The sequence below is a fragment of the Callithrix jacchus genome, chromosome 5 (assembly GCF_049354715.1).
Source record: "Callithrix jacchus isolate 240 chromosome 5, calJac240_pri, whole genome shotgun sequence".
In the NCBI taxonomy this organism is placed as follows: domain Eukaryota; kingdom Metazoa; phylum Chordata; class Mammalia; order Primates; family Cebidae; genus Callithrix; species Callithrix jacchus.
In genome coordinates, this window is record NC_133506.1 from 76,887,914 (window position 1) to 76,915,608 (window position 27,695).

At 37.9% G+C, this 27,695-nt stretch overlaps 1 protein-coding gene across 1 annotated transcript; it reads right to left on the reverse strand.

Moving 5' to 3' along the window:
• Positions 1-1,923: 1,923 nt before the first annotated feature.
• On the reverse strand, positions 1,924-27,695 carry LOC100394720 (myosin-4). Its single transcript, XM_002747910.6, has 40 exons — positions 27,669-27,695; positions 27,417-27,465; positions 24,700-24,942; positions 24,427-24,570; positions 23,908-24,064; positions 23,139-23,166; positions 22,922-23,039; positions 21,994-22,086; positions 21,779-21,842; positions 21,531-21,629; positions 21,308-21,411; positions 19,421-19,559; positions 18,707-18,825; positions 18,458-18,607; positions 17,741-17,911; positions 15,906-16,215; positions 14,997-15,067; positions 14,332-14,419; positions 14,132-14,249; positions 13,694-13,817; positions 13,463-13,599; positions 13,079-13,334; positions 12,251-12,493; positions 11,761-11,937; positions 11,395-11,540; positions 11,032-11,122; positions 10,557-10,946; positions 9,947-10,073; positions 9,407-9,525; positions 9,083-9,279; positions 7,220-7,403; positions 6,975-7,140; positions 6,753-6,877; positions 6,175-6,483; positions 5,379-5,582; positions 3,899-4,024; positions 3,637-3,807; positions 3,446-3,550; positions 3,254-3,349; positions 1,924-2,188 (listed from the first exon to the last, which is right to left on the reverse strand). Exons 3-40 carry the CDS (start codon positions 24,901-24,903, stop codon positions 2,036-2,038), a joined length of 5,823 nt encoding a protein of 1,940 aa, XP_002747956.2. The 5' UTR covers positions 24,904-24,942; positions 27,417-27,465; positions 27,669-27,695; the 3' UTR covers positions 1,924-2,035.

Genomic DNA, 27,695 nt, shown 5'->3' on the forward strand with positions numbered 1-27,695 from the left:
CAGCCTCTGCTTTCTTTTTAAATGCATCCGGTTTTAGTTTTCAGATCCAGCAGCACTAGGTTAGAAACAGTCACCGAATCTCAATAGTACCTATCAATGAAAGATGAAGCATGTTATAAGCCATCCTAGATTATTATGTGTGGCTTTATTATAGTAGATAAGGAAATAAGTCTATAAATCAGCTAATCTGTGAGGAGGATGAGGAAGAATATTAGCCAGAATAACGGTGACTCTGTATACTTGCTCCTTTAATCAGGAAACTCAGAATAATTGACCCATATTTAATAAAATATACTCTCCACTCTCTATATAAGCAATTAGTTAAGTTAGGAGTCAGAATAATAAAGCAATTGCCCAGTGCTTTTGAGGTCAGTAGATTAACTCTACAGAACTTAATTAAAAAGTGATCATAAATGCCTACTCTAGGCAGGATATTTCGTTAGTCTTCATCATGGCCTAGGGAAGTATTCCCAATAATTATTTTCTACCCCTTTAAAATTATCTTCTTATCAAGCAAGCTTCTTGTTACTAATTAGAATTCCCACACTGGGGAAGGAGATTTCCCAAAGCAGCCTCTCCATTAGAAAACTAACTTTTTAAAGGCTCTACCACTATAAAAGAATAAATTGATATTCTCCTATCTTATTTTTGGAAGAAGCGAAATTTTAAACTTTAAGAAAGTATAAAACAAAAAAACACTATGCCAATGGCTATAATAAAGTTTTGGTAATATTCTTTTTGAAATTAAGAAGTAAATTTCCTTTATGGTTCTTCCTTAAAATACATAAGATACTGAGAAAAGCCAGGCTCCTTCTCTGGAGCAAAAATGGACAGAACTTTTTGAATAAATCTTTCTTTTGACCTTCTGATTCTACATACAGCAAGAATTTTGGATAAATCTTTCTGTTGACCTTCGAATTCTATATACAGTTCTGCTTACTGTATATAGAATTCGAAGGTCAACAGAAAGATTTATCTTAAAAGTTCTATTTTTCTTGGAGAAGGAGAAATTTTAGAGGAAAATAATTTCTTCCAAAAGGAAATGAAATCTGTAACTACAAAGTACCTGGGAGGTTTGAATGTTGTGAAACTGTTTAACTTCAGCAGTTCTTTCCAAACCCTTTCTTTATACTGGTATTAGAACTGTGCTTTCATTCTGTATTCTTGTTATTTCCATCACCATCATCTCTAACTTTGACCATTTTAATAGCCTCCTAAACAGTCTTTGTAGGCTTTTATCTTTCCCACCTTACTCATTCCTCCATACTGCTGCCATAATTGTGTCACCTCTCCTCTTCAAGAAATTTGACCAGTTTGATATGTGTCTTTGTTAGCACTATATATGAGGCATCACAGTCAGGCCTTAACTTTCATATCTGGCCTCATCTGCTACCCTTTGCTCATGAAGCCTATGCTAAAACTGTGCTGAAATCTCATGCTTGTTTTCTTTTCTTAGAATGACCATATATTTTTTTTATCTTTCACCTGTCAACTGTCTACTCATCTTTTAAGAACTAGCTCATAGTCTCCTCTGAGAAGCCTTCCTAGATTCCCAAGGTTAGCAGCTCACTCTATGTTATTGCCACACTTGTTTTTCACACTTATGTCAGAGTATGTATCTGTTTGAATTGGTGTCTTCCACAATGAATTGAGCTCCTCAAAGACAAAGATGACTGTCATATCCTTGGTGTTCCTTTCTGTAGCAGACATACTCAGTAAAATTGATTGAATGGAATTGGGAGTGCATCTGTCACCTTTGTGTCTCCTCAGAGCACGTTATTTCATTCACCTATTAAAGTCGGGTTCTCTGCCCACATTCATTTTTGTTATTAACTTGATTGCACATAGCAGGAGCCCACAAATGTTGAATAAAGAAATTAGTTCTAATAGCACTATAGAGCTTACAATTAAGAGACAAATGTATTTTTAGATGTAAAATTATCTGAAGATTTTATTTCCTTGATATACAGGACAGTGACAAAGAACTTCACATTTTGTGCATTTCTTTGATCACATTTTCTTTCATCAGAATGAATTACTCTTCACTTATGACTTTCGTGTGAACCTCCCGGCTCTTCACTCTCAGCTTGTTGACTTGGGACTCAGCAATGTCAGCCCGTTCCTCGGCTTCCTCCAGCTCATGCTGGAGCTTGCGGAACTTGGCAAGGTTGACATTAGATTGTTCCTCCTGAAAACAGAAATGCATTTGAGATAACAAGAAAATTGGATATTTTCTGATTGTTACAGGATTTGCCTCATGAATGCGAAAGAAAAAGGCTCTGTTGGCTGGACATGATGGCCCACACCTGTAATCCCAGCACTCTGGGAAGCCAAGCCAGGTGGATCACCTGAGGTGAGGAGTTCGAGACCAGCCTGGCCAACATGGTGAAACCCTGTCTCTACTAAAATTAGCCAGGCATGGTGAACACCTGTAATTTCAGCTACTTGGGAGGCTAAGACAGGAGAATCTCTTGAACCCGGGAGGTGGAGGTTGCAGTGAGCTGAGATCACACCATTGCACTGCAGCCTGGGCAATAAAAGTGAAACTCCGCCTCAAAAAGAAGAAAGGAGAGAGAGAGAGCGAAAGAGAGAGATAGAGAGAGAGAAGGAAGGAAAGAAAGAAAAGGGCTGCTATTTAGTAACATAGTTATTTGAGAGCAAGGAACCCTCCTCAAGTCTCTCTCACTTGACTCTCTTTCTGGCAAACTGAAGAGGCTGCAATGGTAACAGGGAGAATAAAGTAGCAGGGGTCTGAATTCAATCTTGTTTCTAAAAAACAAACTTTAAAAAATAGTTGCAGTAGTGGCATTTGGTGCTAAGAACCCTAAGGAAGTTTCAGAATTAGCAGAATGAAAAAGATAACAGCAGCCAAATGGAAAGAAAAGTCCTAAAATGGATTTATCATGAAGTTAAATGAGGCTTAGAATTCAGACTGTCATTTGCATAGGTCCATATGAGTGCTGGGGGTTGATTGTAGAATGTTGGAAATAGGGAGGGAAGTGGATTGCAGCCAAGAAGAATTTCTATGTTAACATGTCCTGAAAATTGCTTAAAGAGATCTCAGAAGAGATCTAAACTCAAATCTCTAAGGCTCCAGTAATTTATGGTTCATTTTTCTCATTATAAATATTCATGTTCATACCTAATTATGTATTCCCAATGTAAAGAAAGCCCCCTAAATTCTATAAACTTTAGGCCCCAGAAAACCTGGATCTGGTTGTGAACCTTTCATTTCTACTGTGGAGATACTCACAGCCTCTTCAGCTTGTCTCTTGTAAGCTTTGACTTTGGTTTGTAATTTGTCTACCAAGTCCTGCAGCCTGAGAACATTCTTGCGATCCTCCTCAGTCTGAAAGAGGGAGCAAGTAGATAGTGCCATTATTTTAAAACAACTCATTATTTTCTTGAAAGTTGTAGGCCTGGAAGATATGAAAACACTGGTCACCTGGTAAGTGAGTTCCTTCACTCTTCTCTCATGTTTGCGAAGACCCTTGACAGCCTCCACATTGCGCTTCTGTTCAGTTTCCACCTCATTTTCAAGCTCTCTCACCTGCAAGAGAACAAAGACATTTACCCGTTTGGCTGTAACTGGCCATATGAGCAGGCTAGGAATTAGATGAAGTGATGGAGACCCACCCTGGCTTCCAGTTTCTGGATCTGCTTCTTCCCACCCTTCAGAGCCAGCTGCTCAGCTTCATCTAGACGGTGCTGTAGGTCCTTCACTGTCTGCTCCATGTTCTTCTTCATTCGCTCCAGGTGGGCGCTGGTGTCCTGCTCCTTCTTCAGCTCCTCAGCCATCATGGCGGCCTAATTAGCAAAATAAATCCAGAAAATAATGAATTCTGATGATAGCAGGCAGCATGCATGTGTCAATAAGACAAATGCTTATCTTGCTTACATCAGTGATGGCCTTCTTGGCCTTCTCTTCTGCATTGCGGGCTTCCTGGACAATGTCCTCCATCTCTCCTTGGATTTGGGAAATGTCTGTTTCCAGCTTCTTCTTGGTGTTGATCAGGCTAGTGTTCTGTTTAAAATTAATAAAGGAAGAGAAGCACATTTAATTATAACCATTCACATTTTCATTTTAACTAGTGTACACAGGCATAAATTAGTGACCATAAGAACTGTTTAGAATAAACATTAAATTAGAAGATAATTCTAAGTTTATGCCTTTTCTCCTTTCTGTCTATATCTCTATTAATCAAGCTTCTAAATTATTCCAGGTAAAAGTTAATTTCTGATTTCAAACATATTCAACTATTATTAATTGCTATTTGTAAGCATAAAACACAACCCCCAAAATCAAAGTGCTGTACCGTGCAGCACCACCCAGCTCATTTAAAATGAATCATTACTTTTTAGCTGTTAATTCATATCGGTTGGCTCCATGTTATAAATGCATAAATGGTAGTCCTGTCGGGATAAAAATGAACCAAGAATCCCTTCTGTGTTTTGCAAGTTGACAGTATTTGGAATAGTCAACTTCAGATACTGTTAATGAGTAAGAAAAATGCTGCATATTAATTTGATTTTAAAATTATATAAAGTATGTGATTTTTAACACTTCTATAATGGTTATGGCTCTATAGTGCAACTTTACAGTATACAGAAGTATACAGTAACATACATTTATTATAAAAAATAGAACAGACAAATTAGCAGACAAGAGACAAAAATAATTATTGCACTCTCACCAGAGAGAAAAGATCAACTTTTATTTATCCTTCTGGATGTTTCCTATATGTTTATATGGGAAAAAAGATTGCACATCCTATGTTATCTTTAGGTTGCTTTTTTAACTTACTAAAATGTAAACATCTTCACATGGCAATAAATGGATACTATAGTGGTTACATATTAGCCATTGTGAGGATATACCACCATTTATTTAACCATTCACTATATACAACAAATGCTAACTAGTATTAATAATGGTCTCCATGAATTTGAAGTAAAGAGCTTCCCTTTGTATCCCATGAGGTTAGCATTATGTGCATATGTGATACATAAGAGCTATTTAATGGCTTATTGTCTTTCTCCTCAATTTTATTTACTTATCTTTTTGTAGCTTAGAATTCCATAAGACAAGACAGCTACAAAAGTTGTGTATATGGTTATTTGTATATGTCTTCTGTGTTTTTTAAATAAAAGTTTCTAGAATTCCAGATTATTTCAAATCAACATGATTATGCCAGCCCATAAATATACTTTTGAACCAGCTAGGTCCCAGTAAATACTTACAGCACCCTGTACATTTTCTAGAACTCCACGAAGGGATACCTGCCAAGATTACTTTTTACTTTATAAATAAGCTTGTCTTCTGAAATTGTCTTCAGCTTCAGAGAGTACATTTGCTAAACCATGATCTTGAGCCTCACCTGAGTGTGCAGAAGTTGCACACGCTCACAGGCATCCAAAAGCTCTTGCTCTGCCATTTTTCTGCTCCTCTCAGTCTGTTCCAGGGATGCCCTGAGTTCTTCAACTTCAGCCTGCATCAGGTTAGCTCTGCGCTCAACCATTGCCAGTTGTTCCTTTAGGTCATCTTGGCCTCTGATGGCATCATCCAAATGTAGCTGAGTGTCCTACACAGAAAGACAAAAAGCCTCTTACTCATCCTTCACTTGAAGCAAATGCAAATGTGTGGTCATGTACACACTTTGATCTTAATGACTTAAAGTATGATTAGAGAGAAACAATCTGCAAATACCTTTAATAATAAATTCTTTGTAGCTGAAGGTTGCAGTTCTACTAAAAAGAACATGATGTTTTATTATTTTAGATCCTGAATCATTAAAAAATACCATGGCTAGCTTTATAAAATTTTGGATCAGAAAAGTATCCTTAGACTTCAGCTAGTCTAATGGTGTTATTTTACATATTGAGCAAATGAAACCCAGATTAATGAAGTCATTTAAGCAGTGTCATGTAGCCAAACTCTCTCATCCCTTCCCCCATCTCCGTACCCCTCATCTCAGTGCTTCTCTGCAGATAACCAAGCAAACTCTGTCCTGGGCCTTCTAGAATTAAGCTCTTTTTCAGTCATGTGCATATAATTTTGAACTGATTACCACGTTACTTAGGTGATTTATGACATGTAGTCCTCATAAAACATTAAAATTTGAGTTACGCAATGGCACTGAGACTGTATGACACTGTGTCTTTACCCTAGCATACCTTCAGTATTCCTTGTGTGTTTCTAAGATTTCGTATTGCCTCAGCAGCCTGGCGGTTGGCATGGTTCAACTGGATTTCCATTTCATTAAGGTCTCCCTCCATCTTCTTCTTGATCCTCAGAGCATCATTTCTGCTCCTGATCTCAGCATCCAGTGTACTTTGCATTGACTCCACAACTCTGAGATGGTTCCTCTTTAGCTGATCGATTTCTTCATCTTTTTCAGCAATTTTTCGGTCAATCTCAGATTTCACCTGATTTAGCTCAAGTTGAATGCGAAGAATTTTGCCCTCTTCATGCTCAAGAGATGCCTTAATAAAAGCAACATTTATTTAGGTTACTTAAATAACTTTTATTGCTTTCACATTATGATGATTTCTCCAAGAAGGCATTAAAAATCTACAAACTTTTATATGTCTTAATTTAGCCTATTAGCTCTGCATCTTCAAGGTACAATTCAGTATTTTTCACTGAATTACATGTGTTATCCCCTAAAGATTTTACAACATGATAGAGATCTCAGTTACTATTAATTTTCAATTTGTTTATAATGCATAGCTGAGCAAATGAAAAAATGTACCTCTGCTTCCTCTAGGGAAGCCTGTAATTCACTCTTCTCATGCTCAATTTGTTTCTTTACTTTCTCCAGTTCATGGATATGCTTTCCACCTTCTGCAATTTGCTCTGTCAGGTCAGAAATCTCCTCTGTAATAATAAAATACCAAATTTCAGTTGAGTAGAAAGGGAGATTGAAAAGATATCTCCCTATCATTTTTGAAATAGAATGATTACAGTGACTTACGTTGTAAGTTCTTATTCTCTCGCTTTAGAGTTTCAAGATGATCCAGGGATTCCTCGTAGGCATTCTTCACCTTGAACAGTTCAGTGCTGAGAGAACGGGACTCCTTCTGGGAGGCCTCAAGTTCAGCCTGAGTTTCCTCATACTTCTGTTTCCATTCTGCCAGAACCTGGAGGTAGACAGATAGTAAGCCTTTGAAACCAAGAGTGATGTCAGTTTCCCCCCAGGGAGCTGGTACTGTGGACCACCTTGTCAAAGTTTCTTTGCTTCTTATCGAGAGCTATGCAGGCAGCATTAGATCGTTCCACATCAATCATGAGGTCCTCTACTTCATTCTGTAGCCTCTGCTTTGTCTTTTCAAGAGAAGCACACTTGGAATTCACAGCTTCTACATGTTCTTCTGCATCCTGCAGACGCTGGGCCAGCTTCTTCCTGAAAATGGGGTCAATATGAGTGACCAAGAGCAGACTCAGAGTCACCACAGTGACTTTTATAAAGCCGCTGACTAGGAAAGCATATTTCCCCAAGAGTTGTCCACAAGTTATTGAATTTTTCTTTTCTTTTTTTTTTGAGACAGAGTCTCGCTCCATTGCCAGGCACCAGACTGGAGTGCAGTGGCGCAATCTCAGCTCCCTGCAACCTCCGCCTCCTGGGTTCAAGCAATTCTCCTGCCTCAGCCTCCTGAGTAGCTGGGATTACAAGCATGCGCCACCACGCCCAGCTACTTTTTGTATTTTTAGTAAAGATGGGGTTTCACCATGTTGGCCAGGATGGTCTCGATCTCCTGACCTTGTCCGCCCACCTCGGCCTCCCAAAGTGCTGGGATGAATTTTTCCAAACATTTCCACTCCCTTAGAATTCTGTTTTCCCTTGAGTTCTTGTCTTTATCCATCTCAGGTATTGCCAAACATATTTATGAAGCACGTGTGTGTGTGTGTGTGCGCGCTTGCGCGCACATATAAGTAAGCACTAGAGCTGAGTGAGCGACGTGAAAATTTGCTCCTCTTTCTTTGTTTTTATTTCACTAAGCTGGTCCTCTATGGTGTGGCACATTTTCTTGAAGTTTGCCTGGTGTGAGAAGTAGAAAACAGGAAGAGATAGTACATTCCTCTTTTGAAGGCTGGGATTTAGAGATCTATAACTACTTGTGGAAAAGGGCTGAGTTTTATTTACCTTGAGGAAGAAATGGCAACCATGAACAGGAGGCATATCGCGAAGGAATGTTAGCATTGAGTAGAATCTTTAAGCGTTTTCTAGTATGGTCCTCTTTACTTTGTGAATGAGGAAACTGCATCCCCCAGTGACATGTTCAAGGTTATACAATGAATCAGTAACTTTCTGGATTTGGTGGCCTCAGATAATAAATATTACTACATTATTTTACTTCCCAAATTTCCTCCAAAGTTTTATCTACTGCTATGTTCACCAGCCTGTATAATTCATGACCTTTCCCAGCCCACATTCTTATCTAGAACTCCCTCTGCAAATGCTTGCTGAAAACTCTTTCATTCTGTTTAATTCTAACAACTACTAAGATAAATCAAATTTATAAAGGGTTTCTACACTAGGGATATAATGCTTTTTTTCCTTCTATGTGTAAACGTGCAAATTTCATGAGTTATAGTCCATAAACAGTATGTATAATTAGGAAAATACATCCATTGATACAGATTGTTAGTTGAAATAATGACAGCGTATGACAGCCATACTCTAAACATTCAATACTCTGGGTAAGGAAAATCTGATTACTGTTCATTGTAATACTCATAATAATTTATCAGATAGTCTTAGTGTCTCAATTTTTCCTTCTATTAAAAGATACTAATTCTATTTACTTCATAAAGAGTATACTGATAATTAATAATCCATCTTGGTGGAAAGAAATTTAAGATGCTTCTGGACCAGAATGGGTGGAGGGATTTGGTCTCATTCCATTCTCCAGTGGGTATACACTGGGCTTTAAGAAGAAGAATATGGTGGAATCTGCCACCCTGTAATAAAATAAGCTGAAGTCTTTCATCTGTCCCCAGGCCTGGAATATTCTCTTTCTCTATTTTTCCTTCAGTCTTTACTTTTACTTCTTCCTGCCCCACGGCACTAAAAGCCCATACTTGGCCTCCTCCAGCTCCTCTGTGCGCTGGATGGCATCCGTCTCGTATTTGGTCCTCCACTGGGCAACCTCACTGTTGGCCTTAGACATTGCCCTCTGCAGTTCACCTTTGGCTTCCTGCTCCTCCTCATACTGTTCCCGCAGCAGGTCACAGTCATGGCGGGTTGACTGCAGGGCATGAGCCAGAGCGCTCTTGGCCTAGACCAACCAAAAAGTATGTGATATCAGTTTATCTTCTGATCACTGACATTCTCTATGCAAAGTTCAATAGTGTGTTATGTTACACAGTTCAAGTGATTGAAAGTATCAGCTGGAGAATTCTCACCTTAGTCTCCTCTTCTAGCTGCCTCTTTAATTCTTCAATCTGTTGTGTAAATGCTTGTTTGCCTCGGGATAGCTGAGAAACCATAGCATCTTTTTCATCTAGCTGTCGTGAAAACTCACCTGTGGAAGACAAACCGTCAATGATTTAGTTCTGTTGTCTAGGTAAACAATAATTTAAAGAATGGAATAACATTGTAACCCTCTTATTTCATATGATGAAAAAAACCCTCAAGATTTTCAGTGCTATTGAAAAGGTTAATTCTTGCTTTTTAAAAATATATGAGTTTTCTTTGATATTTTAGAATTCGAGAGCTTTTGGGTAATGCTGAGGCAACGAAAATCTCCTGAGCCCAGGGAGCTTATTCTTTTCCCCCAATTGTAGCTTAGAATCATTGCATTTTACTGTCTCATAATAAAAAGATGGAGGAGTAAGTAAGACATGATAAATGAATGTACATAGCTGGAGAAATTACTTGTATTTGATAGGTAAAAGCTCGTTTTTTGTCACCTCTCCAAAGGCTGATGCAATTTATTTACTGACCTGATTCTGTGTGTAAACGTGCCTTCTGGGCTGATAACTCATTTATTAAGCGTTGTTGTTCCTCTTCCTTTGTTTTTATTTCACTAAGCTGGTCCTCCAGGGTGCGGCACATTTTCTCGAAGTTTGCCTGGAGTGAGAAATACAAAATAGGAAGAGACAATACATTTCTATTTCAGAGGCTAGGATTTAGAGAGCTGTAACTACCTGTGGAAAGGGGCTGATGTGTATTCACTTTTCCGTTAATCTTGCATGGTGGCTATCAAGTAGTACAGGGATTTAATTTGGCTAAATTAATGAGTACATGATTATCAAATTATATTCTCTTGGAAAGCATGAACGTCATTTAAATTCTGCAACATCTAGAGTATGGTTTTTAGATAAACCTTTTTTGTAATTTTATTTTTTCATGGTAATAATATCAGAGGTTAAAGTGTTTTCTACAAAGAGGATATGAGACCATAAGTGATTCAGTACAATAATATGTACTAGGAGTAATTTTAAGCTTCAGATAATATCTAATGTTTGTGTAATTTGGCTAAAAATAGTCATATATAAACTTGGTCATTTTGAATTGTTCCAAATAAAGAAAAGGGCACAAGTTAATGAAGACCTTGGCTTTGGAGACAGTCTCCATGTTACTAGCAAGGTCATCAATCTCCATCTTCAGTTCACTCTTCTCCTTCTCTAGCTTCTGCTTCACCCGCTGCAGGTTGTCAATCTGCTCCCCAAGCTCGGCCACACTATCTGCATGCTTCTTCCGAAGAGCAGCTGCCGTGGCTTCATGCTGCAGGGTGGACTCTTCCAGATCCCTGCGCATTTTCTGGAACTCAGCCTCCCGCTTCTTGTTCATCTCAATCTGGGCTGAAGTGGCCCCACCGGCTTCTTCCAGCCTCTCGCTGATCTCCTCCAGTTCCCGAGAGAGGTCAGAGCGCTGCTTCTCTGCTTTGGCCCGGGAGGCCCGCTCTGCTTCAATTTCTTCCTCCAACTCCTCAGTGCGGGCCTGGGTGAGATATGTCAACATTAATATGAATTTATGCCAATTTTGTTTCCTGTAATGCCCAGAAAAGGTGGAGGTTATAATTTACCTGTAACTCTTTGATCTTCTTCTGTAGCTGCATTGCAAGGGCCTGTTCATCTTCAATCTTGCTTTGCAGATTGCTCATTTCAAACTCTTTCCTATTAGAAGAATAACACATTAGCTTATAATCAGTTCTCTTATCAGTCTTCTTTTCTATGTATAATCCAACTTTTTTATACTGCTAATGTTGAAGGAGAGAGTAGTACAATGTTTTACAGGTTAATAATGTATTATTTTAATTAAGTAAAGAGGTCAAAGATATCATTTTTTTCCCAAATGTCATAATGTAATGTTTTGGAGATCTTTTAAGCATGTTTCATTCACAATGACATTCAACAAGCAGGTTATAGCTGAATTATACCATACTTACTTTTTGAGTTTCTCATCAAGTTGCTGTTTGTCATTTTCTATATCCATTGTGGATTCTTGGGCCAATTTTAGGTCACCCTCCAATTTCCTCTTGGCTCTTTCTAAGTCCATGCGAAGTTTCTTTTCTTGTTCCAGAGATCCTTCAAGCTAAATTTATAATGCATTTTATTTATTTCAGCTCTTAAGTACTGAACCCTATGCCAGTAGCCTTCAAAGATCCATTAGAAAAAAAAACTAAAGATACAACAAATAGCACAAGAACTTTATTTACAGACCTAGCATTAAAGTCTTATGAGCATCAGTGCTGGTTTCATGTCACAATTGTTTATTTCATCGCAAGGGGAAACATTTTCTTTTTCACACTTACATCATCCACTTGCTGTTCCAGCTTGGTTTTCGCTTTGGTCAGGGTGTTGACTTTGTCCTCCTCCACCTGCAGGTCATCCAGGGTCTGCTGGTGGGCCTCCTGGAGAGCCTTCTTCTCCTTGGTCAGCTTTGCAATGTTTTCGTCCAGGCCTGCCATCTCTTCTGTGAGGTTTTTCACCTTAGATTTGAGCAGGTGATAGGAATGTCAATGACAACCTATTATCTTGATGAAAAACATGATACCATAGTGTCTTAGAATTATGTCAGCCTGAGATGGAAAATGAAAACCAGAAGCTAACCCAGACCTATATGACTGAAAAAATATGTGGTAAAGGTCAAAGTGAGTAGATTGAGGTGGTGAAGACTAAAGAGATGACATAATTAAGACAGTGATATTTTTCATATTCAGTAATCTTAAGATTAAATTTTTAATTAAAATATTTTGGTATCAAGGTATTTATAAATATTCTAAAATGGATTATGATTTCTACCTTGTTCTCTGTGGCGTGTTTCTCCTTCTCAACCTTGGCCAGTGTCAGCTCAAGGTCATCAATGTCTTTCTTGAGTTCTGAACATTCATCCTCCAGTTTCCTCTTCTTGGCTGTCAGCTCAGCATTGATCTCTTCCTCATCCTCAGCTCTCTCAGTCACCTCTTTGATTTTGGCCTCAAGTTGGATTTTGGTTTTAATCAACTGATCACATCTTTCCTCTGCATCAGCCAAGGCATCTGCTTCCTAAAGGGAGAAATTAAGCATTTTCATTTGTTTGAGCTCTATCTACAAGCACACAATAATTTATTAAAAGGTGGAAACTTCAGTAACTACCAGTTTGGTCAACATGTGTACCAGTTGCTAACTTTTAAAATGAAATGGACAAAATGGTAACATGGTAACACTGTCATCTACTGATCAAGTATAATAATAAATTTCCTTCAGATATTCACATGTGGAAGGCCAAATCAGGAAAACTAGCCTTTTGGCAAAAATCTGCCACTTACTAACCTTTGCAACTTTGGAAAAGTCATTTATTCATTGTAGTACTCAGTATTCTCACATTTAAGAGGGGATTAATGTAGCCATTTCTCTTCCCTGGTAAAAACAACATACCTTCTATTTTATGTACAAAAGTACACTAAAGAAAGAGTAATCTGATCTGAGATAAAGTTCCATAAAGAAAGGAAAATGTCTAGGAATATTTTTATGATTTTGCTCCCTGATGACCAAACTGTGTGTGAATGCACATATGAACATGTGCAGCATCCACACACATAGTGACTGGATAATAAGAAGTGGCTGAACTATCCAATGTATAATACTTACAGCTTGAACTTGGAGTTGTAAGTCATTTTTCTCTTGCATCAGCGCCACCATCTTTTCTTCTAGTTCTTTCCTTTTTGCCTCTGACTTAGCCAGCTCCTCTTTGCTCTTCTCAAACTCTTCCTTCATGTTGGCCATCTCCTTCTCTGTTTCTGCACTCTTGAGGAGTGGCTTGATCTTGAAATATAGCTTCATCCAGGGCCAGTGCTTCACATTCATGAAAGCACGTATGTTGTACTGAATGCAGAAGATGGACTCTCTGTAGGAAAAGAAAAAAAGATGCAAATGGAGAATAATGTGGAAAATGACTACCACTCAACAAAAGTTATGACTGCAGTGGGTTCATTTATGAAAGTGTGGAGAAAGAAGACGTGTGTGGCCTCTCACCTCCTCTCCATCATCTTCCTGAACTCCACTCTCATCAGGAACCCTCTGCATATGGCTTGAGTGCGCGTGATGAGCTGAGCTAGCTTTTCATCTCGCATTTCCTCTAGAGTTCCCAATAGGCCAGCTTTAAAGAAAACCTTATGAAAGAACAAGTTAATTATGTTATTTCCACTCATAAGAGAATCTAAAAGTGATAAAATTATGACAGATAGAAATTTGGACTGGTGATACCTTGGTATGACCGAATTTGTATTGAGTGTGGTCAATGTCAATAGACCCTAGAAGTTTCTCGGAAGCCTTCTTGCTGTCAATGAACTGACCATCTGGGATAGCACTTGCATTTAGAACCTTGTATCTGTCAGAATAAAAAGAATATAAAAATGTGGTTTTTCTTCACTGAAAAAAAAGGTAGAACATTTGGTAACTATCATTGAAAAGATGATAGATTAAGTTTTTGTGAACGAAATGCCATTTAAAAAGTCAAACAGTGCTTTATGTAAAACTTGGGAAGACATGATGAAAAACTTATGATAATAGAAGCCTTTCTTTTATGATCAGTTTTCAAATAATTCATGTCATTTTTCAAGGAAAAATTTTAAAATGTTTGGGTTATATAGTGATGTTGATGTAGACTAAGACATTGAAAGGGAAAAACAATAAGACACAAACCTCTGTTTGAAGTCTGCATAAAGGATTCTGCTTGGGAATCCTTTCCTACAGATGCGGATGCCTTCCAGCACACCATTACACCTCAGCTGGTGCAGGACAAGTTCATGCTCCATGGCACCTAAAAGAATGAATCCACATGGCATACTTCATGGTCTATCGCAGACACACTGCGGCTTGTCTGGATATCAGAAATGTCTTACCAGGAGTTTTAGTTTCATTGGGGATGATGCACCGCACAAAGTGGGGGTGAGTGCTCCTCAAGTTGGTCATCAGCTTATTCAGATTCTCCTGTGGAACCATATGAAAAGTTTTAAAATCATTTCAAGTTGTATCTACATTAGAGTCCCTATCAATGTTTGTCTTTCATTTCATATTTTAATGAGCTCTCTCAATGAAAAATGTAAATTATCATAACAGAGAGGAATCATATATATGGAGCATAGGTAGGAAATGACAGATTACATAAAATCAGTTCATTTCAGTTTGTTATTCTCAAGCACCACCAGTCAGAAAAACTTTGTATTGCGATTTTTTTGTCACACGAAGCAGATGTAATTGAATACAGTGGTTATTTTTAAAAGAGGGTTTGATTTCATGTGAAATTTGTTTAATACCAGATCTCTTGAATGTGGGGCTCAGGGGCAATGGTTCATTTATCATAAAGTTGTTGTGAAGAGACACATAGTTTGTCTTTTTTTGTTAATCTTTTCCTAAGGCATTTAAAACGTTTACAAAAACTTTAGTAGTGTACTGAAAAGTGTACTGCTTTATTCAATTTCACCATAGATACCTTTAATTTTTTTTTTGTTTTGATAGTTTAGTTTTTAATGAAAGTATTTATCTGTAATTCAAGAATATACTGTACCCTGAAAAGAGCTGACACTGTCTGGAAAGAGGAACCCTTCTTCTTGCCACCTTTCTTTCCACCACCACCCTCTAAAAAATAAAAGGGAAAAGTTAAAGTTATTTGCAACAGCCTTTTAAGTACTATCCATAGATATCAGGACTGCCAAAATTCCTTTTGGAATTTAAATTTGTACTCACTTGCATCATTCCTATTCTCTCCATATCTCTCTATACCTCTCCTCCCTCAATTGTAGATTAAGAAAATCTAAGAATTGGCTCACATTATGGGCATTTAGGAAAAAATAACAAAAGGATTGTGAGTCTAAAGGGTAGATGTGGGTAGGGGATGGGACTCCCCTACTCCAAATCAGCAATGTCTATTTTTTGAGGGAAGGGCCAAGGAGACAGAGTAGTAATGTCTCCTTAGTGCAGGCATCACTCGGAGAATAGGCAGAGTTACATGCTTGGTCCCAGGTAGGTGAGCCTCTGCTCACCTGCAGGGAAGCCCTGGCTCCCATTTGCCTGTGCTTCCATGGTGTTACTTGCTCATCTGGTCTTAGGACACTTAAGAGAACAGAACTTCAGTTCCCCCAGCACTAGAGCCCTGACAAAGGATTTCTTTACCTCCAGCTTAGCTGGAGAACCACAGAAATGTTTTATGATCCTGAGCAAATCACTTAACCTCTCTGAGTTTCTTGTTTTCTCACCCATGACATCAGGCTGTGGGCTAAATGATCCATAGTGTCACTTAGCTGTGAAAGCCTATGACTGTAAGACTGTACCACAGCTATTAATTACACTTTCATTAGGCACATATTGGCTATAGTGTTTTCATCTTAGGTTTTGCTATAACTACATTTGTCTCTGTTGAACAGTGTATATATCTATTCTGTGACTCTTGCAATGTATTAATGCTATTAAACATCACCTGCTTCAGCAGTTTGTGCCCCAGAGAAGAGGAAAGCCAGAGTCTTCATTGCAGACTTCTGGTATAGCCCCACCACAGTCTCATTCAGGGGGTCCTTGTTCTTGTCGAGCCAGCCAGCAATGTTGTAGTCCACGGTGCCAGCATAGTGCACCAGCGAGAAGTGGGCCTCAGGCTTTCCTTTGACAGGCTTGGGCTTCTGGAAGTTGTTGGACTTCCCAAGATGTTGTTCATACAGCTTGTTCTTGAAGGAGGTGTCTGTTGCCTTAGGGAACATGCACTCCTCTTCCAGGATGGAGAAGATGCCCATAGGCTAAGAATAGGAAAAAAAGGATGATAATAATGAATCCCTCAAAAAATTATGCTCCATGTAGCTGATGGAAAACTGAAAATATAGTATTTCAAAAGAAGACTTTAAACGATAAATTAAATAGGTGTGACATCTGAAACAACCATTATGTACCCAGAACATACGGGAAATATGCTTGCTAGAAAGACCCAGTTAAAAAAAATACACTAAACCATTTGGCACACTTTATGTTCAGTTTATAAAATCAGATTCTGAAAACATCATTTCAGAATTGAATTCTTTATTCTATAAATGTATATATCTGACTACTTTCTTTCCTGCTGACAATAGAACCTCCTTTACCTCAAATCTAGAGGTGACGAAAGTATAAAGGGAAGAGAGATTATGTGTAAGGACTAAAAATGATGCATTTCTAGGAGAAAAGTACATCTTATGATGTATGATTAAAACTCGGTACTTTAACCTGTATTCTCCACCACTGTGGAGTTAAGTAATAGTAATTTGGTTTTGCTTTAAACAGTTTGGCTTTTTTTCTCATTGTATTTGATACAAAAGACTGAAGATTCAACACTGATGACTTAACAAATTCATAAATTGTATACATAAGACTATTTTGGTGATACAGAAACTGACATACTAGAGAATAAAATAAATGCCTTTTCTGAGGACCATAATGTTTTCATGAGTAGTAGAGACATTATATCACCAGATTAACATATCTTTTCCCCAAATGCTGTAGACCTAGTCTGCCTTTAAACTCTTATCTTTCATATTTTTTTGAATTTTAACCTGAGTATTTTAAGTATTCCTGGGCGGTAATTACATTTACTCTTCCTTTCCCTCTGCTTAGGGTGGGGTTCACACATACACTTCAATTGATATCAGTAAGTACACAACAAGCTCCCAATATACTTTTGGAAGTGTTTAACGATTTCTTGGTAAGTGTTAACCTATCTAGATCTGATGTAACTATTGTTCTACCCTCTTGATAATGGGGAATTCAGGGCCCATTTTCTAGGTGAGCGATACAGAGATTTGGTATTTATTCAGTAGTTATCATGAATGAAGAAAGACTTGATGACTGCAACAGTTGAAGGGCTAACCTTCCAGTCTTTAAGACATCTTGACATAGCCTGCCTTGTTACACACGAGGGATGATGATTCATGCACAATACACTGTCATGGGTACACCAGGGTTAATTACACACCACAGGGGATTAGCTGTAATTTCATCCCTTTCTCCCATATGCATGAAATCATGTAGGAATAAAAGTGAGAGAGAACGAAGTTTTTAGAGGAATAAATGTGAATCTATGAGTGTGTGAATGATAATCTTTTTTTTTTCATAAACTGCTCTACTTTACTCATTAATAACAGATCGCTTGGGACACACCTGACGACCAATCCGAATGTACAAGCATGTCATGAAATAGCACTGCTTGTTCTGTGAGAATAGGGAGTGTGATTAAGCATAGGGAGGCAAGTAATTTGTTTTTCTTGTTTTGAAAGCTAGAAAAGTCATATGAACCTTCTCGATGAGCTCGATGCAGGCAGCCAAGTCCATCCCGAAGTCAATGAACTCCCACTCGATGCCTTCCTTCTTGTACTCCTCCTGCTCCAGCACAAACATGTGGTGGTTGAAAAACTGTTGCAGTTTCTCGTTGGTGAAGTTGATGCACAGCTGCTCCAGGCTGTTGAACTACATAACAAGATAAATATAGGAAATTACTCATAACTTAAATATTCTATCTACAAGACATCTATTAGTATTTTCTTCTGAATTCAAGGCATTTTGTTTATTAAATTATAAACCTTCAGATTGTTTTGTTATATAATTCTAAATAAAGTAGAATTGATTCTTTGAATACTTTGTTTTCCAAGTAACCACATGAGATCGTGCATACAAGGCAAAATAGTGTTAAATGAGGACTCTTAAATATTCCCTTAGAGTAATTTTTAAAAGGTGTTTTTATGCTCATCTGCTAGGATCCAGGATAGATTTTTGACTATTTTAAGCTCTCATGGATCAATTTTTGAGACTTCTAGACTCAAAAGAATAGAATTTTCTTTTTTCCTATTTGTACCTATTTACTTTTCATATCTTTTCAAAGACTCTTTTCAGTAGGAATTACATTTGTACATTTTGTAAAGTACATTTTGTAAAAGTGATTTTGTATGCTCTAACAAGATTGACAAAATGACTGGGGATTTGTACTTGCTAATTTTCTGTCAGTTCACTACTCACATCAAAGATCTCAAAGCCAGCAATGTCCAAGACCCCGATGAAGTACTGCCTGGGCTGCTTGGTGTCCAGCTGCTGGTTGATGCGGGTGACCATCCACAGGAACATTTTCTCGTAGATGGCTTTGGCCAGAGCACCCACCGCATTGTACACCTTCAATAGGAGTGATAGTTTAGTTTTTTAAATTGAAAACAGTGATGAACTCTTGAGTCACCTGTGGTTCAAATAGATCAGAGTTTAAGTCGTGTTTACCTGTTGCACAGTCTGGCCTTTGGTGACATACTCATTGCCGACCTTGACTCTGGGATAGCAGAGGGCTTTCAGCAGGTCAGCAGAGTTCAGACTTGTCAGATAAGCAGCTTTATCAGCAACTGTGTGAACAAGGTAAGAATGGTGAAACTGACCATGGCTTACACACTTTAAAATATAAATGATGATGACAAAGAAAAAATGTTTTACTCAAAGAGTAATATGTGCAAATATCATGAAACCTATTTATTTGTTCATATTGCCTCAAAAGCATTGTCACTACTTGGGCTACTTTTAGTCATTTCTTGTGATGATAAATGGAAGGTTGGGGAATCAGTGCTGTCTGTGGTATTCGACATGTGGCAAAAATAGACCACAGACAGTAAATTTGAGAAATCCTAACCTAGAGGAGTAGTGACAGAAAAATTTAGATCTGTTTCTTTCAGTGGATGTGAGCACACAGATTATTCATTGAAATAAAAAATGTTTTAGTCAAATAGCAAATATTAGCTTACAAAAAGCCAACGAAGAATGGAATATGAGCAGAAATCACAAATCTGCTCAATAATGTAAAACATTAGGCAGTGCATAATTTCCTTCCCGTAATACTTTTGCCCTTCATGAGATAGGTCAGAGAAAGTGAAAACATGGTTCCTGACTCTGAAAAGCTCACTATGTCAGTTCTGTCAAATGGAAGATACCAATAGAGGGTGGTACCTTCCGTGCCGTCTGGCTCCGCCTGCTCTTCCCTTTGCTTTTGCTTGAATTTCATGTTCCCGTAATGCATCACAGCTCCAGTGAGTTTGTAAATGGCCCCCTTTTCATCAGCAGTGAAACCCAGGATGTCCACAGCACTCTGTCAAAAGAGTTGAATTTACTCCCAATTAGCACCATGGAAGACTCCCTCAGAACACCGGGCCTGTCTCCCACTTTGTTCTAATAATGCCGTGCCTTATATTTGACTAGCACTTTGCCATTTTCAAATGGTACTCTTTCATCCACATGGCAACACCAAGAGGTTTGCATCAGTCTTTCCATTTGAATCGTGAGTCCATTTGGTCACATCATATGATGTGACTTGTCCACCCTCACTGAACCAGTACTCAGAGCCATGACTTTTGAAGCTAAGACCAGTGCTTTCCCCTTTTCTCCACCTCAGCCCTGCTTTGCTTCTCAGGCACATGCTCCTCAGGGTCTCTTGGCTATTTTTGTTTCTTTTCTCCAGTCTCATAAGTCTCTCTGTTGGTCCTCCTCCTATTTGTCCTGTCCAAATACATAATCACAGTCTACCTTCCCACCCTGACGGGCATGAGGGATGAAGTTGGAAAGAGGGTGTGAGAACAGCAGTGGCTGTGAGTATTTCTCCACATGCCTCTCTGATAGCAAGCCACAGCTCAGCTGATCATAAGATGCCTGGGATAGTAAACTTTACCTAGTCATTTATTTCTCATTCAGAGAAGAGACATTTGTGAAAACAAGGAATTTCACCTTAGTGTAATAGTTCTGTGTCTTTTTTCTCTATTGAATTTTGATTACCTTTTTAGTTGCCCACATAGACTTTGAAAAGGCTTATAAATGGGGGCAGGAATCAGAGCAGGCAGAGGAAAATATGTTTATTTACCATTCTTACCTAAGACTCTTTTCCTAGATTATTGCCTTCCACTTCCAGCTCACTAACTCTACCTATTTACAGAAACTAGACATTATTACAGAGGTCCTAGAGCAAGACTGCTACATTTTTTTAAACTCCCGGACTAGGGTGTGTTTTTTAACTCCCTATCCTGTTGGACATACAAAGATACTAATTAGTTATAGAGAGTACAAGCTGGTATTTATAAGATAAAGCCACACAAATAAATTATTGACTTCTTGAAAATAATATTTTCCAAGAAAAAGCATTTTTGCAAGCACTTTCTATCCTAACTTGGGAGTATTGGGTTAGTCCCACTGATACTAAAGTTAAAAATAAAGAAGATTATTCAGAAATCAAAAGAAAACATGAAATATATCTATAAAGTTTATACATAAAGTAAACCAAAAAGTAATAACCCTTAAAAAAGAGGTGAGGGTGGGGAAAGAATGTATAGTTTCAAAAACAAATATAAAGGCTTACGGAGTCCCCAACATTTTAAAGTAGACAACCCACTTCTTCTAATGCTGCCTGGGGTTAGAGAGGGGTATATTATTAGCCCATAGAGGTTTATTCAAAATAAGGCTTGTGTTTACATGTGACTGTGGAAGAATCATGGGAGTTCCATGTTTAGCTGTAATAATATTGCAGTTCCTTCCCAGATTCTTGGGTGTGGGGTCTGGCATAAAATAACAAAGAAGCATCAATATTTGAGCATAGATATCAACAAAAAATGACTAGTAAGTTAGAATAAAAGGAGCCTACTAGCTAAGGAATACTAAAGATCCAACATTTATTACAGGCACTGAAAGCTTTTTAACACATGTAGCAGGATCGGTTTCCAGGAGTAAGAAAACCCAAAGGGTTGTATACCTATTAAGAGTTTTTCTGCCACTGCTATCTACCCTAATAGAGGAAAGTGTTGTATACTGGAAAACGCATATGCCTTTTCCTACTTTGTACCTATTACTTACATCTGTGGCCATCAGCTCTTCCTGGTCGTCAATGCTGGGCACAGTAATTTCACCTTGGCTGACAAAGGCGAAGTCATATGGATTGGTGGTGATCAGAAGCATTTCTGAACACATGGAAAATAACAATATATAGACGGTGTTACTTTGGTCATCAGAAACATTTCAGAGGGGTTTTTTAGAATGGCTATTATTCTTTTTTGGTATAAATAAAGATGTGTCTTACCAATAAGCTCTGGTTTCTTATTGGACATGATTTGATAAAATATGTGGTAGCTTCTTTCAGCCTTTAGCTGGAAAGTAACTCGGGACTTCTCTAGCAGATCTGGAAAATCAGATGAAGCTCATTTAAAAAAAGAGGCCACAGTGAAAAATCAAGTGTTTGAAAATTTCACACAACATTAATAAGTACAAGATTTTCCAATATGTACCCCAAAGAAAAAGATTCTCGATCACTAATATTTATTAACTTACATGTTTCAATATCTGCAGAAGCCAGTTTGCCGGTGGCACCAAAATGGATCCTGATGAATTTACCCTTAAAAAGCAAAAGGATAGATTATTGTACACATTAAGAGTCACAACTATTTCTTTAGCTGTGGACCAAGCAGATGGAAAAAATATTGACACCACATACACAGAAGTGGCAGTGCTGATCCTCATATGACAGTGAAGATCAAGAGACTTACAAAGCGAGAGGAGTTGTCATTCCTCACAGTCTTGGCATTGCCGAAGGCTTCCAGTAGGGGGTTGGCACTGATAATTTGATCTTCAAGGGTCCCCTTAAGAGAAATGAATAAGACAGATAAAAAAGTTGCAGTAAATGATTCCCCATTGACCTCTTTCCCTTCCTGATTGCCCCTGCACAGCATTCTGTAACTCAGGGTAAGGCTTTCCAAAATGAGTTAAAAGGAAGATAAATTGGAAAGGGGAATGGGACACTCCAGTGACGTGGTCTTGATTTCTGTATCTCCCAGACCCAGAACACTTCCTAAAAAAAAATGATTGTGAGAAGTTTTGCCTATTCTACTTGCCAATACGTTGCCCTATTCAACTCATTCTCACAAGCCCTTCTAAGAGTTATTTTCTAAATTCTGGCATCCCTTGCAATTGGTTGCTATGATTTTGAAGCTCCATGATCAATTAGAAAAAAATTTAACTCTTATTTTCGATTCAGGGGATACATGTGCAGGTTTGTTACATGGGCATATTGCATGACACTGAGATTTGAGGTATGATGATCCTGTCACCCAGGTAATGAACATAAACAGTATCCAGTAGGTAGTTTTTGGCCCTTGCATCCCTTCTCCCCTGACATCCAGTAGTCTCCTGTGTCTGTTGTTCCCATCTTTATGCCCATGCATGCTCAACGTCTAGCTCCCACTTATAAGAGAACATGCTGTATTTGGTTTTCTGTTCCTGTGTTGATTCACTTAGGACAATGGCCTCCAGCTGTGTACATCTTGCTGCAAAGGACATGATTTTGTTCTTGTTTAAGGCTGCATAGTATTCCATGGTATATACATACTACATTTTCTTCATACAGTCTGCTGTTGATGGGCATGTGGTTAGATTTAAAAATATGTTATTCTGTCCTTAGATGAATATCATACATACTTGCATTTTGCCGGCGGCGGCAGGTTCCTCTTTTTTCTTCTCGCCAGTAATTGCAATTGTTGCAAAGTACTGGATGACACGCTTTGTGTTCACAGTCTTCCCTGCACCAGATTCTCCACTATCAAGTTCAAACAGCAGAAAAGATCAGAATCTAAGGTAGTAGCAGCCACTACAATGATTAAAACTCAACAGAAAGAAAATAATGAAATCTACATACGTAATCAGGATTGACTGGTTTTCACGATCTGTGAAAGAGAAAACGAAGATAATATTAAGAAAAACACACATAACACATAGGTTAACACAGTACTTATAAACTCAGAATTGTCTTTTAAAACTCCCCATTTGCAAAAATTGCTATATGAATTTGTGCTTTGCTTCTCATAAGGTTTTTCTAAAAATAAGTATCAAAGATGTGCTAATTAATAATCCCATTGTCTTTCTAACGTATGGACTATGTAATGCATCATTTTACCATTTTATCCATGAGAATAATCTATCAATATCAGATTAATAACAATTTTGTGTCCCATTCAGTCACCTGGTTCGTAGTTCAAAATTATGTCATGTTGTTAATGTCCAGTTCAAAGTTTTATACTGTGCTTGTGATCACTTGTCACTGAGAGATTTCAAAACTTACTTCTTAGGAGAGATTATATATTAGCTATAATTAAAATGCAGAGTTGATGCCTAAATATAATTAATTTTGAGGTGGAACTAGCATTAGTTAATTTTGGATTTTAGCATAGAAATCTAAGCAAAATGTCCTCTATTTTTGAAACTAGTGCTTAGCATAGGAATCTAAGCAAAATTTTTTCTATGTTTGGAACTAGTGCATTTTATCCTAAATATATTTTCCTAATTTTATGATTTCTATTATCATGTTTGTGCTGAACATTTATTCTCAGAATACCAGCCTATGTTTTTTCTGATACCAGTATACAAATATTTTACAAATGGCTGTGTAAATTGTAATTCTCACTCACCAGTCAGCATGAACTGATAGGCATTGTCAGAGATGGAGAAGATGTGGGGCGGGGCCTCCTGACGCTTTTTGCCTCGGTAGGCTGTCACCACCTCGGGATTATACACCGGCAACCACTTGTAGGGGTTGACAGTGACACAGAAGAGGCCCGAGTAGGTCTGTGGGGAAGGACAGGGTTGCTTAGTCAGCAATCACCTTATTAACTTAACTTACCTTGGAAATACTTCTTTAAGGGCAGATAGGGAGGGACCCAAGTACTGTGTTAGTTCTCATCAAGTTTCATTCATTTGTTGCCTCCCTCCATCATTGCTGCCGCACCAAATGCTTCAGTTTTTCAATAATTCAGTTAAGTAAATGGCTTTCCACATACACATTTAAAAACATATCAGAATTTACAGCATTAGCCAAATGATTGGTCATAAGAGAACATTGCAATAGCCAAATTTATTTAAAGCCCTTATTTTGGCTAACATGGTTAGAACAGAAAGTGAGTGAGAAATAATGCTCATAGGGTGCTCACATAGATCATCCAGGCTGCGTAGCGCTCTTTGAGGTTGTACAGCACAGCAGGCTCATGCAGGTGAGTCATCATGGCCATGTCCTCGATCTTGTCATATTTGGGAGGGTTCATGGCGAAGACTTGGTCGTCTTTCACAGTTACAGTCTGTTAAGAAAAGAAGGAGCCAGTATCAAATAAGGAGTAGAAAAGTCCAGGTCAAAAAAAAACCATCAGTATCATCTAACTTAACCCAAAATGAGGCAGAGTCTAATCAGCTCCAGATGCTTTACTCACAGCTCCAGCTTCGGTCTTGGCTGTCACCTTCCCTCCTTCCCTACTCTGCACTGTTGCTTTCACATAGGACTCCTTAGGGTCCGCCACAAAGACTGATGTCTTGGCATCAAAAGGCTTGTTCTGAGCTTCAATTCGCTCCTTTTCAGACTTTCGGAGGTAAGGAGCAGCCTCTCCAAAAATTGCCATCTCCGAGTCGGAACTCATGGCTGCAGGTTATTGATGGCAGTTCTGGACTAGGTATACCTAGAGAAAGAAACAGAGCCAGATGATGATTCAGGGCTGGCGTGGAGAATTGTTCTGCTGATTTCCTATTAATGTGCTTAATATCCCATGCTAGTTTACTCGCTTGTGCCTTTAGGGACCACTCCTGTGTTCCATGTCAAAGAGCTGAGAGATCAGCTCACTGATTTGAAAGCAATATGTTGGTAGCTTAATTTTTGTGATACGTTAAGCCTCAGTTCCATCCTCTGTGTTGTAAACCTTAGTTGAGAAATGTGGAGGAATCAATATTCAATCAGCAACATTTGTGATGCTCCAAGCATGTTCAGATTTTTTTTCTTTTCTTGTTGCTTTTCTTTCCTATTTCCAACCCCCCCACTTAACATTGTGATGATACAAAGATATGGACAGTAACTGTTTCCAGTGGCTTTATAATATAAATGAACCTGTCTTAAAAATTCAAATACAGGTATTTAGGCAAATTTTCCTTCCATCCCAAATTACTAAAATTGGATGTCAGCTTTACTAAAATTGAATGTTGACAGGTACATCTGTTCTTTCAGGACATAAGTCCAGATCTAATAATTACAAATAAACACCAAGTTCACGGACAAGTATTAGGTAAGGAAAGGAAAAAATAACTACAATGAAAGCTGAATATTCAACATGTAATTTTCCCAAAGTAAAAATTTAGATTTCTTTTATTAGTTTTTAAATTGTTTTAAAGCCAGAAATATTATCTAAAGCAAAAACAACTTTAAAAGATTCTTAGAGAAAAGACATCTTCATTTTTAATAAAATTTAATAGTGATTGTATTTTTTAGTCTGTATTTCTCTTTGTTTTTAGTTGGATTTCAGCATAATGGATTTTAAAAATCTGAATCTTAGGTTTTAGGTTTATAATCTCTTTCTTCTTTTCCTTTTAAAAATATCAGTCTTCTAAATACTTTTTCTGAAATGGATAGCCAGTATAAAGTTTCAAGCCGAAATGAACTTAAAAAACTTTCCCCACTGACAAATTAATTATGAGAAAATAAAATAAGTCCTATTGTCCTGATGGCAAGAACAGGGTGAGTGGCCAGAATTAAAGAAGGTGACCTCTGTGGAACAGAAGAGGGGATAGTTGTGGAAAGCAGTGTCTTGGTTGTCAATGATAATGACGACAACGATGGTGGCAGCAACAGTGATAGCCACCACCTTCTGTAGCCTTTCCAGAAAGAATTTTGACCTTTTATCATCAGCATTAAACTTCCCCTTAACTTAAAATGCTGTGGAATTTACCACACACTCTATTTCCAAAATCAGCCTTATTTGTAAAAGTGTCCTGATGACACTATGAAATTTAGATGTATTTTCAGGGGATATATATTGGAACATTTAATGTCAGGTTTTTTTTCTTTGAAGGAGAAATGTTGTTATATTACATTATATTTTATTTCTGTGTTTGTTTTTACACCAGGCAGCTTTGAATTAACAACACACTACCATGTGGAGATTAGAATGCAGTGTATCCAGGAAACACAGAAAGATGATTGCTACCTTTCCTATCTCCTGTCTTATTATGGATTAGTTGTTTCCCAACTTGTGGGTCAAGCCCCCACAGAGCCTCAGGTTGTTGCAGGGGGTCCTTGAATCTACCCACACAGTGATCATTGCCTCAAGTTTGAAGAAGCAACATTTCTACATGAACAGTGTTTTCTGTTCTTTTCTAAATGAATATAGCTGCTATATTAAATATAAACTCATTTAAAATAATTCTTAAGTGTAGAATAGGTTTTCATGATGTATACCCTTAATGTAATACCAGAAATACATGTCTCCACATGCACAGTTAGCAGGGTTCCATTAAATGTTTTGATTCTGTGCAGGAGTCCTTGATAACCACTGACTCCAATCAAAGTTGGCAAGAGCTGGATAGACCTTAGCAGTCAATAAAATCCAGCCTCCTCATTTTACTGATGAGGAAACTAAGGCCTGGAAAGGTTAAGGGTCATTCAGTATCACAGAGATGGGTGATAAGTGGGGGTGCTGGGACATGAGTCCTATTCCGCTAAATCCAGGTTTGTTGTTAATTCCACTGCAACATGCTGTATTTCGAGATACATAAAGGCTAACTGGCTTGATCCAGACAAATAGAATCAGTGAAAAGCCTGGGTTGGCACCTAGAAATATTGACTTCCAGATAAACACATCTTGATTTTTATCATGCAGTCTCTCCGATGTATCCTTATGGGTAAAGTTGGAGTGGTAGTTCACATTAAATATTACATATGATGGTTGCATTCTTTCTGAAGTTCTAACAACATGTGAAAGAGAAGTTTCATTAAGTTTTAAGTGGCCCGAAAAGCCAAAATTTTATGAGAAGTCATTTTTAAAGAACAGCTGGCCCTGATATCCTATTCCCAATACTAAACTAGGAAATAAAATGGTAGCTTATTAAGATGTAGCAATATAGAGATTCCTTTGTTCTTTAGAGTGTAATAATAAATTATTCTTACCTCTTGTGCTATCAGATGAAGAAGGTGGCAGGCTCAAAGCAGACAACTACTGTTGAAAGAAAGAATAAAGAGAATGCAGGATTCTTCCCCCCCCCCCATTTAATCACAAAATACTAATAACTATATTGTGTACAGTGTCATCCTTAAGAATGTTGGAAAGAAAAATTAAAATTTGGGAAATAATAGATCTTCTTTAAATGAAAAATCACTGTCAGCAGGAATGTAAAACTGTGTTCTTCCACATATACATACCTTGAAGAATTTTGAGGGAGGATGGGG

Excerpts from the sequence above, each read along its gene's own strand:
- LOC100394720 (XM_002747910.6), bottom strand. The coding sequence starts at position 24,903 with ATGAGTTCCGACTCGGAGATGGCAATTTTTGGAGAGGCTGCTCCTTAC. Across the intron at positions 13,600-13,693 it reads ACAAATTCGGTCATACCAAG|GTTTTCTTTAAAGCTGGCCT; the intron begins GTATCACCAGTC and ends TTCTTTCATAAG. Across the intron at positions 5,583-6,174 it reads ACACACAAGGAATACTGAAG|GACACTCAGCTACATTTGGA; the intron begins GTATGCTAGGGT and ends CTTTCTGTGTAG.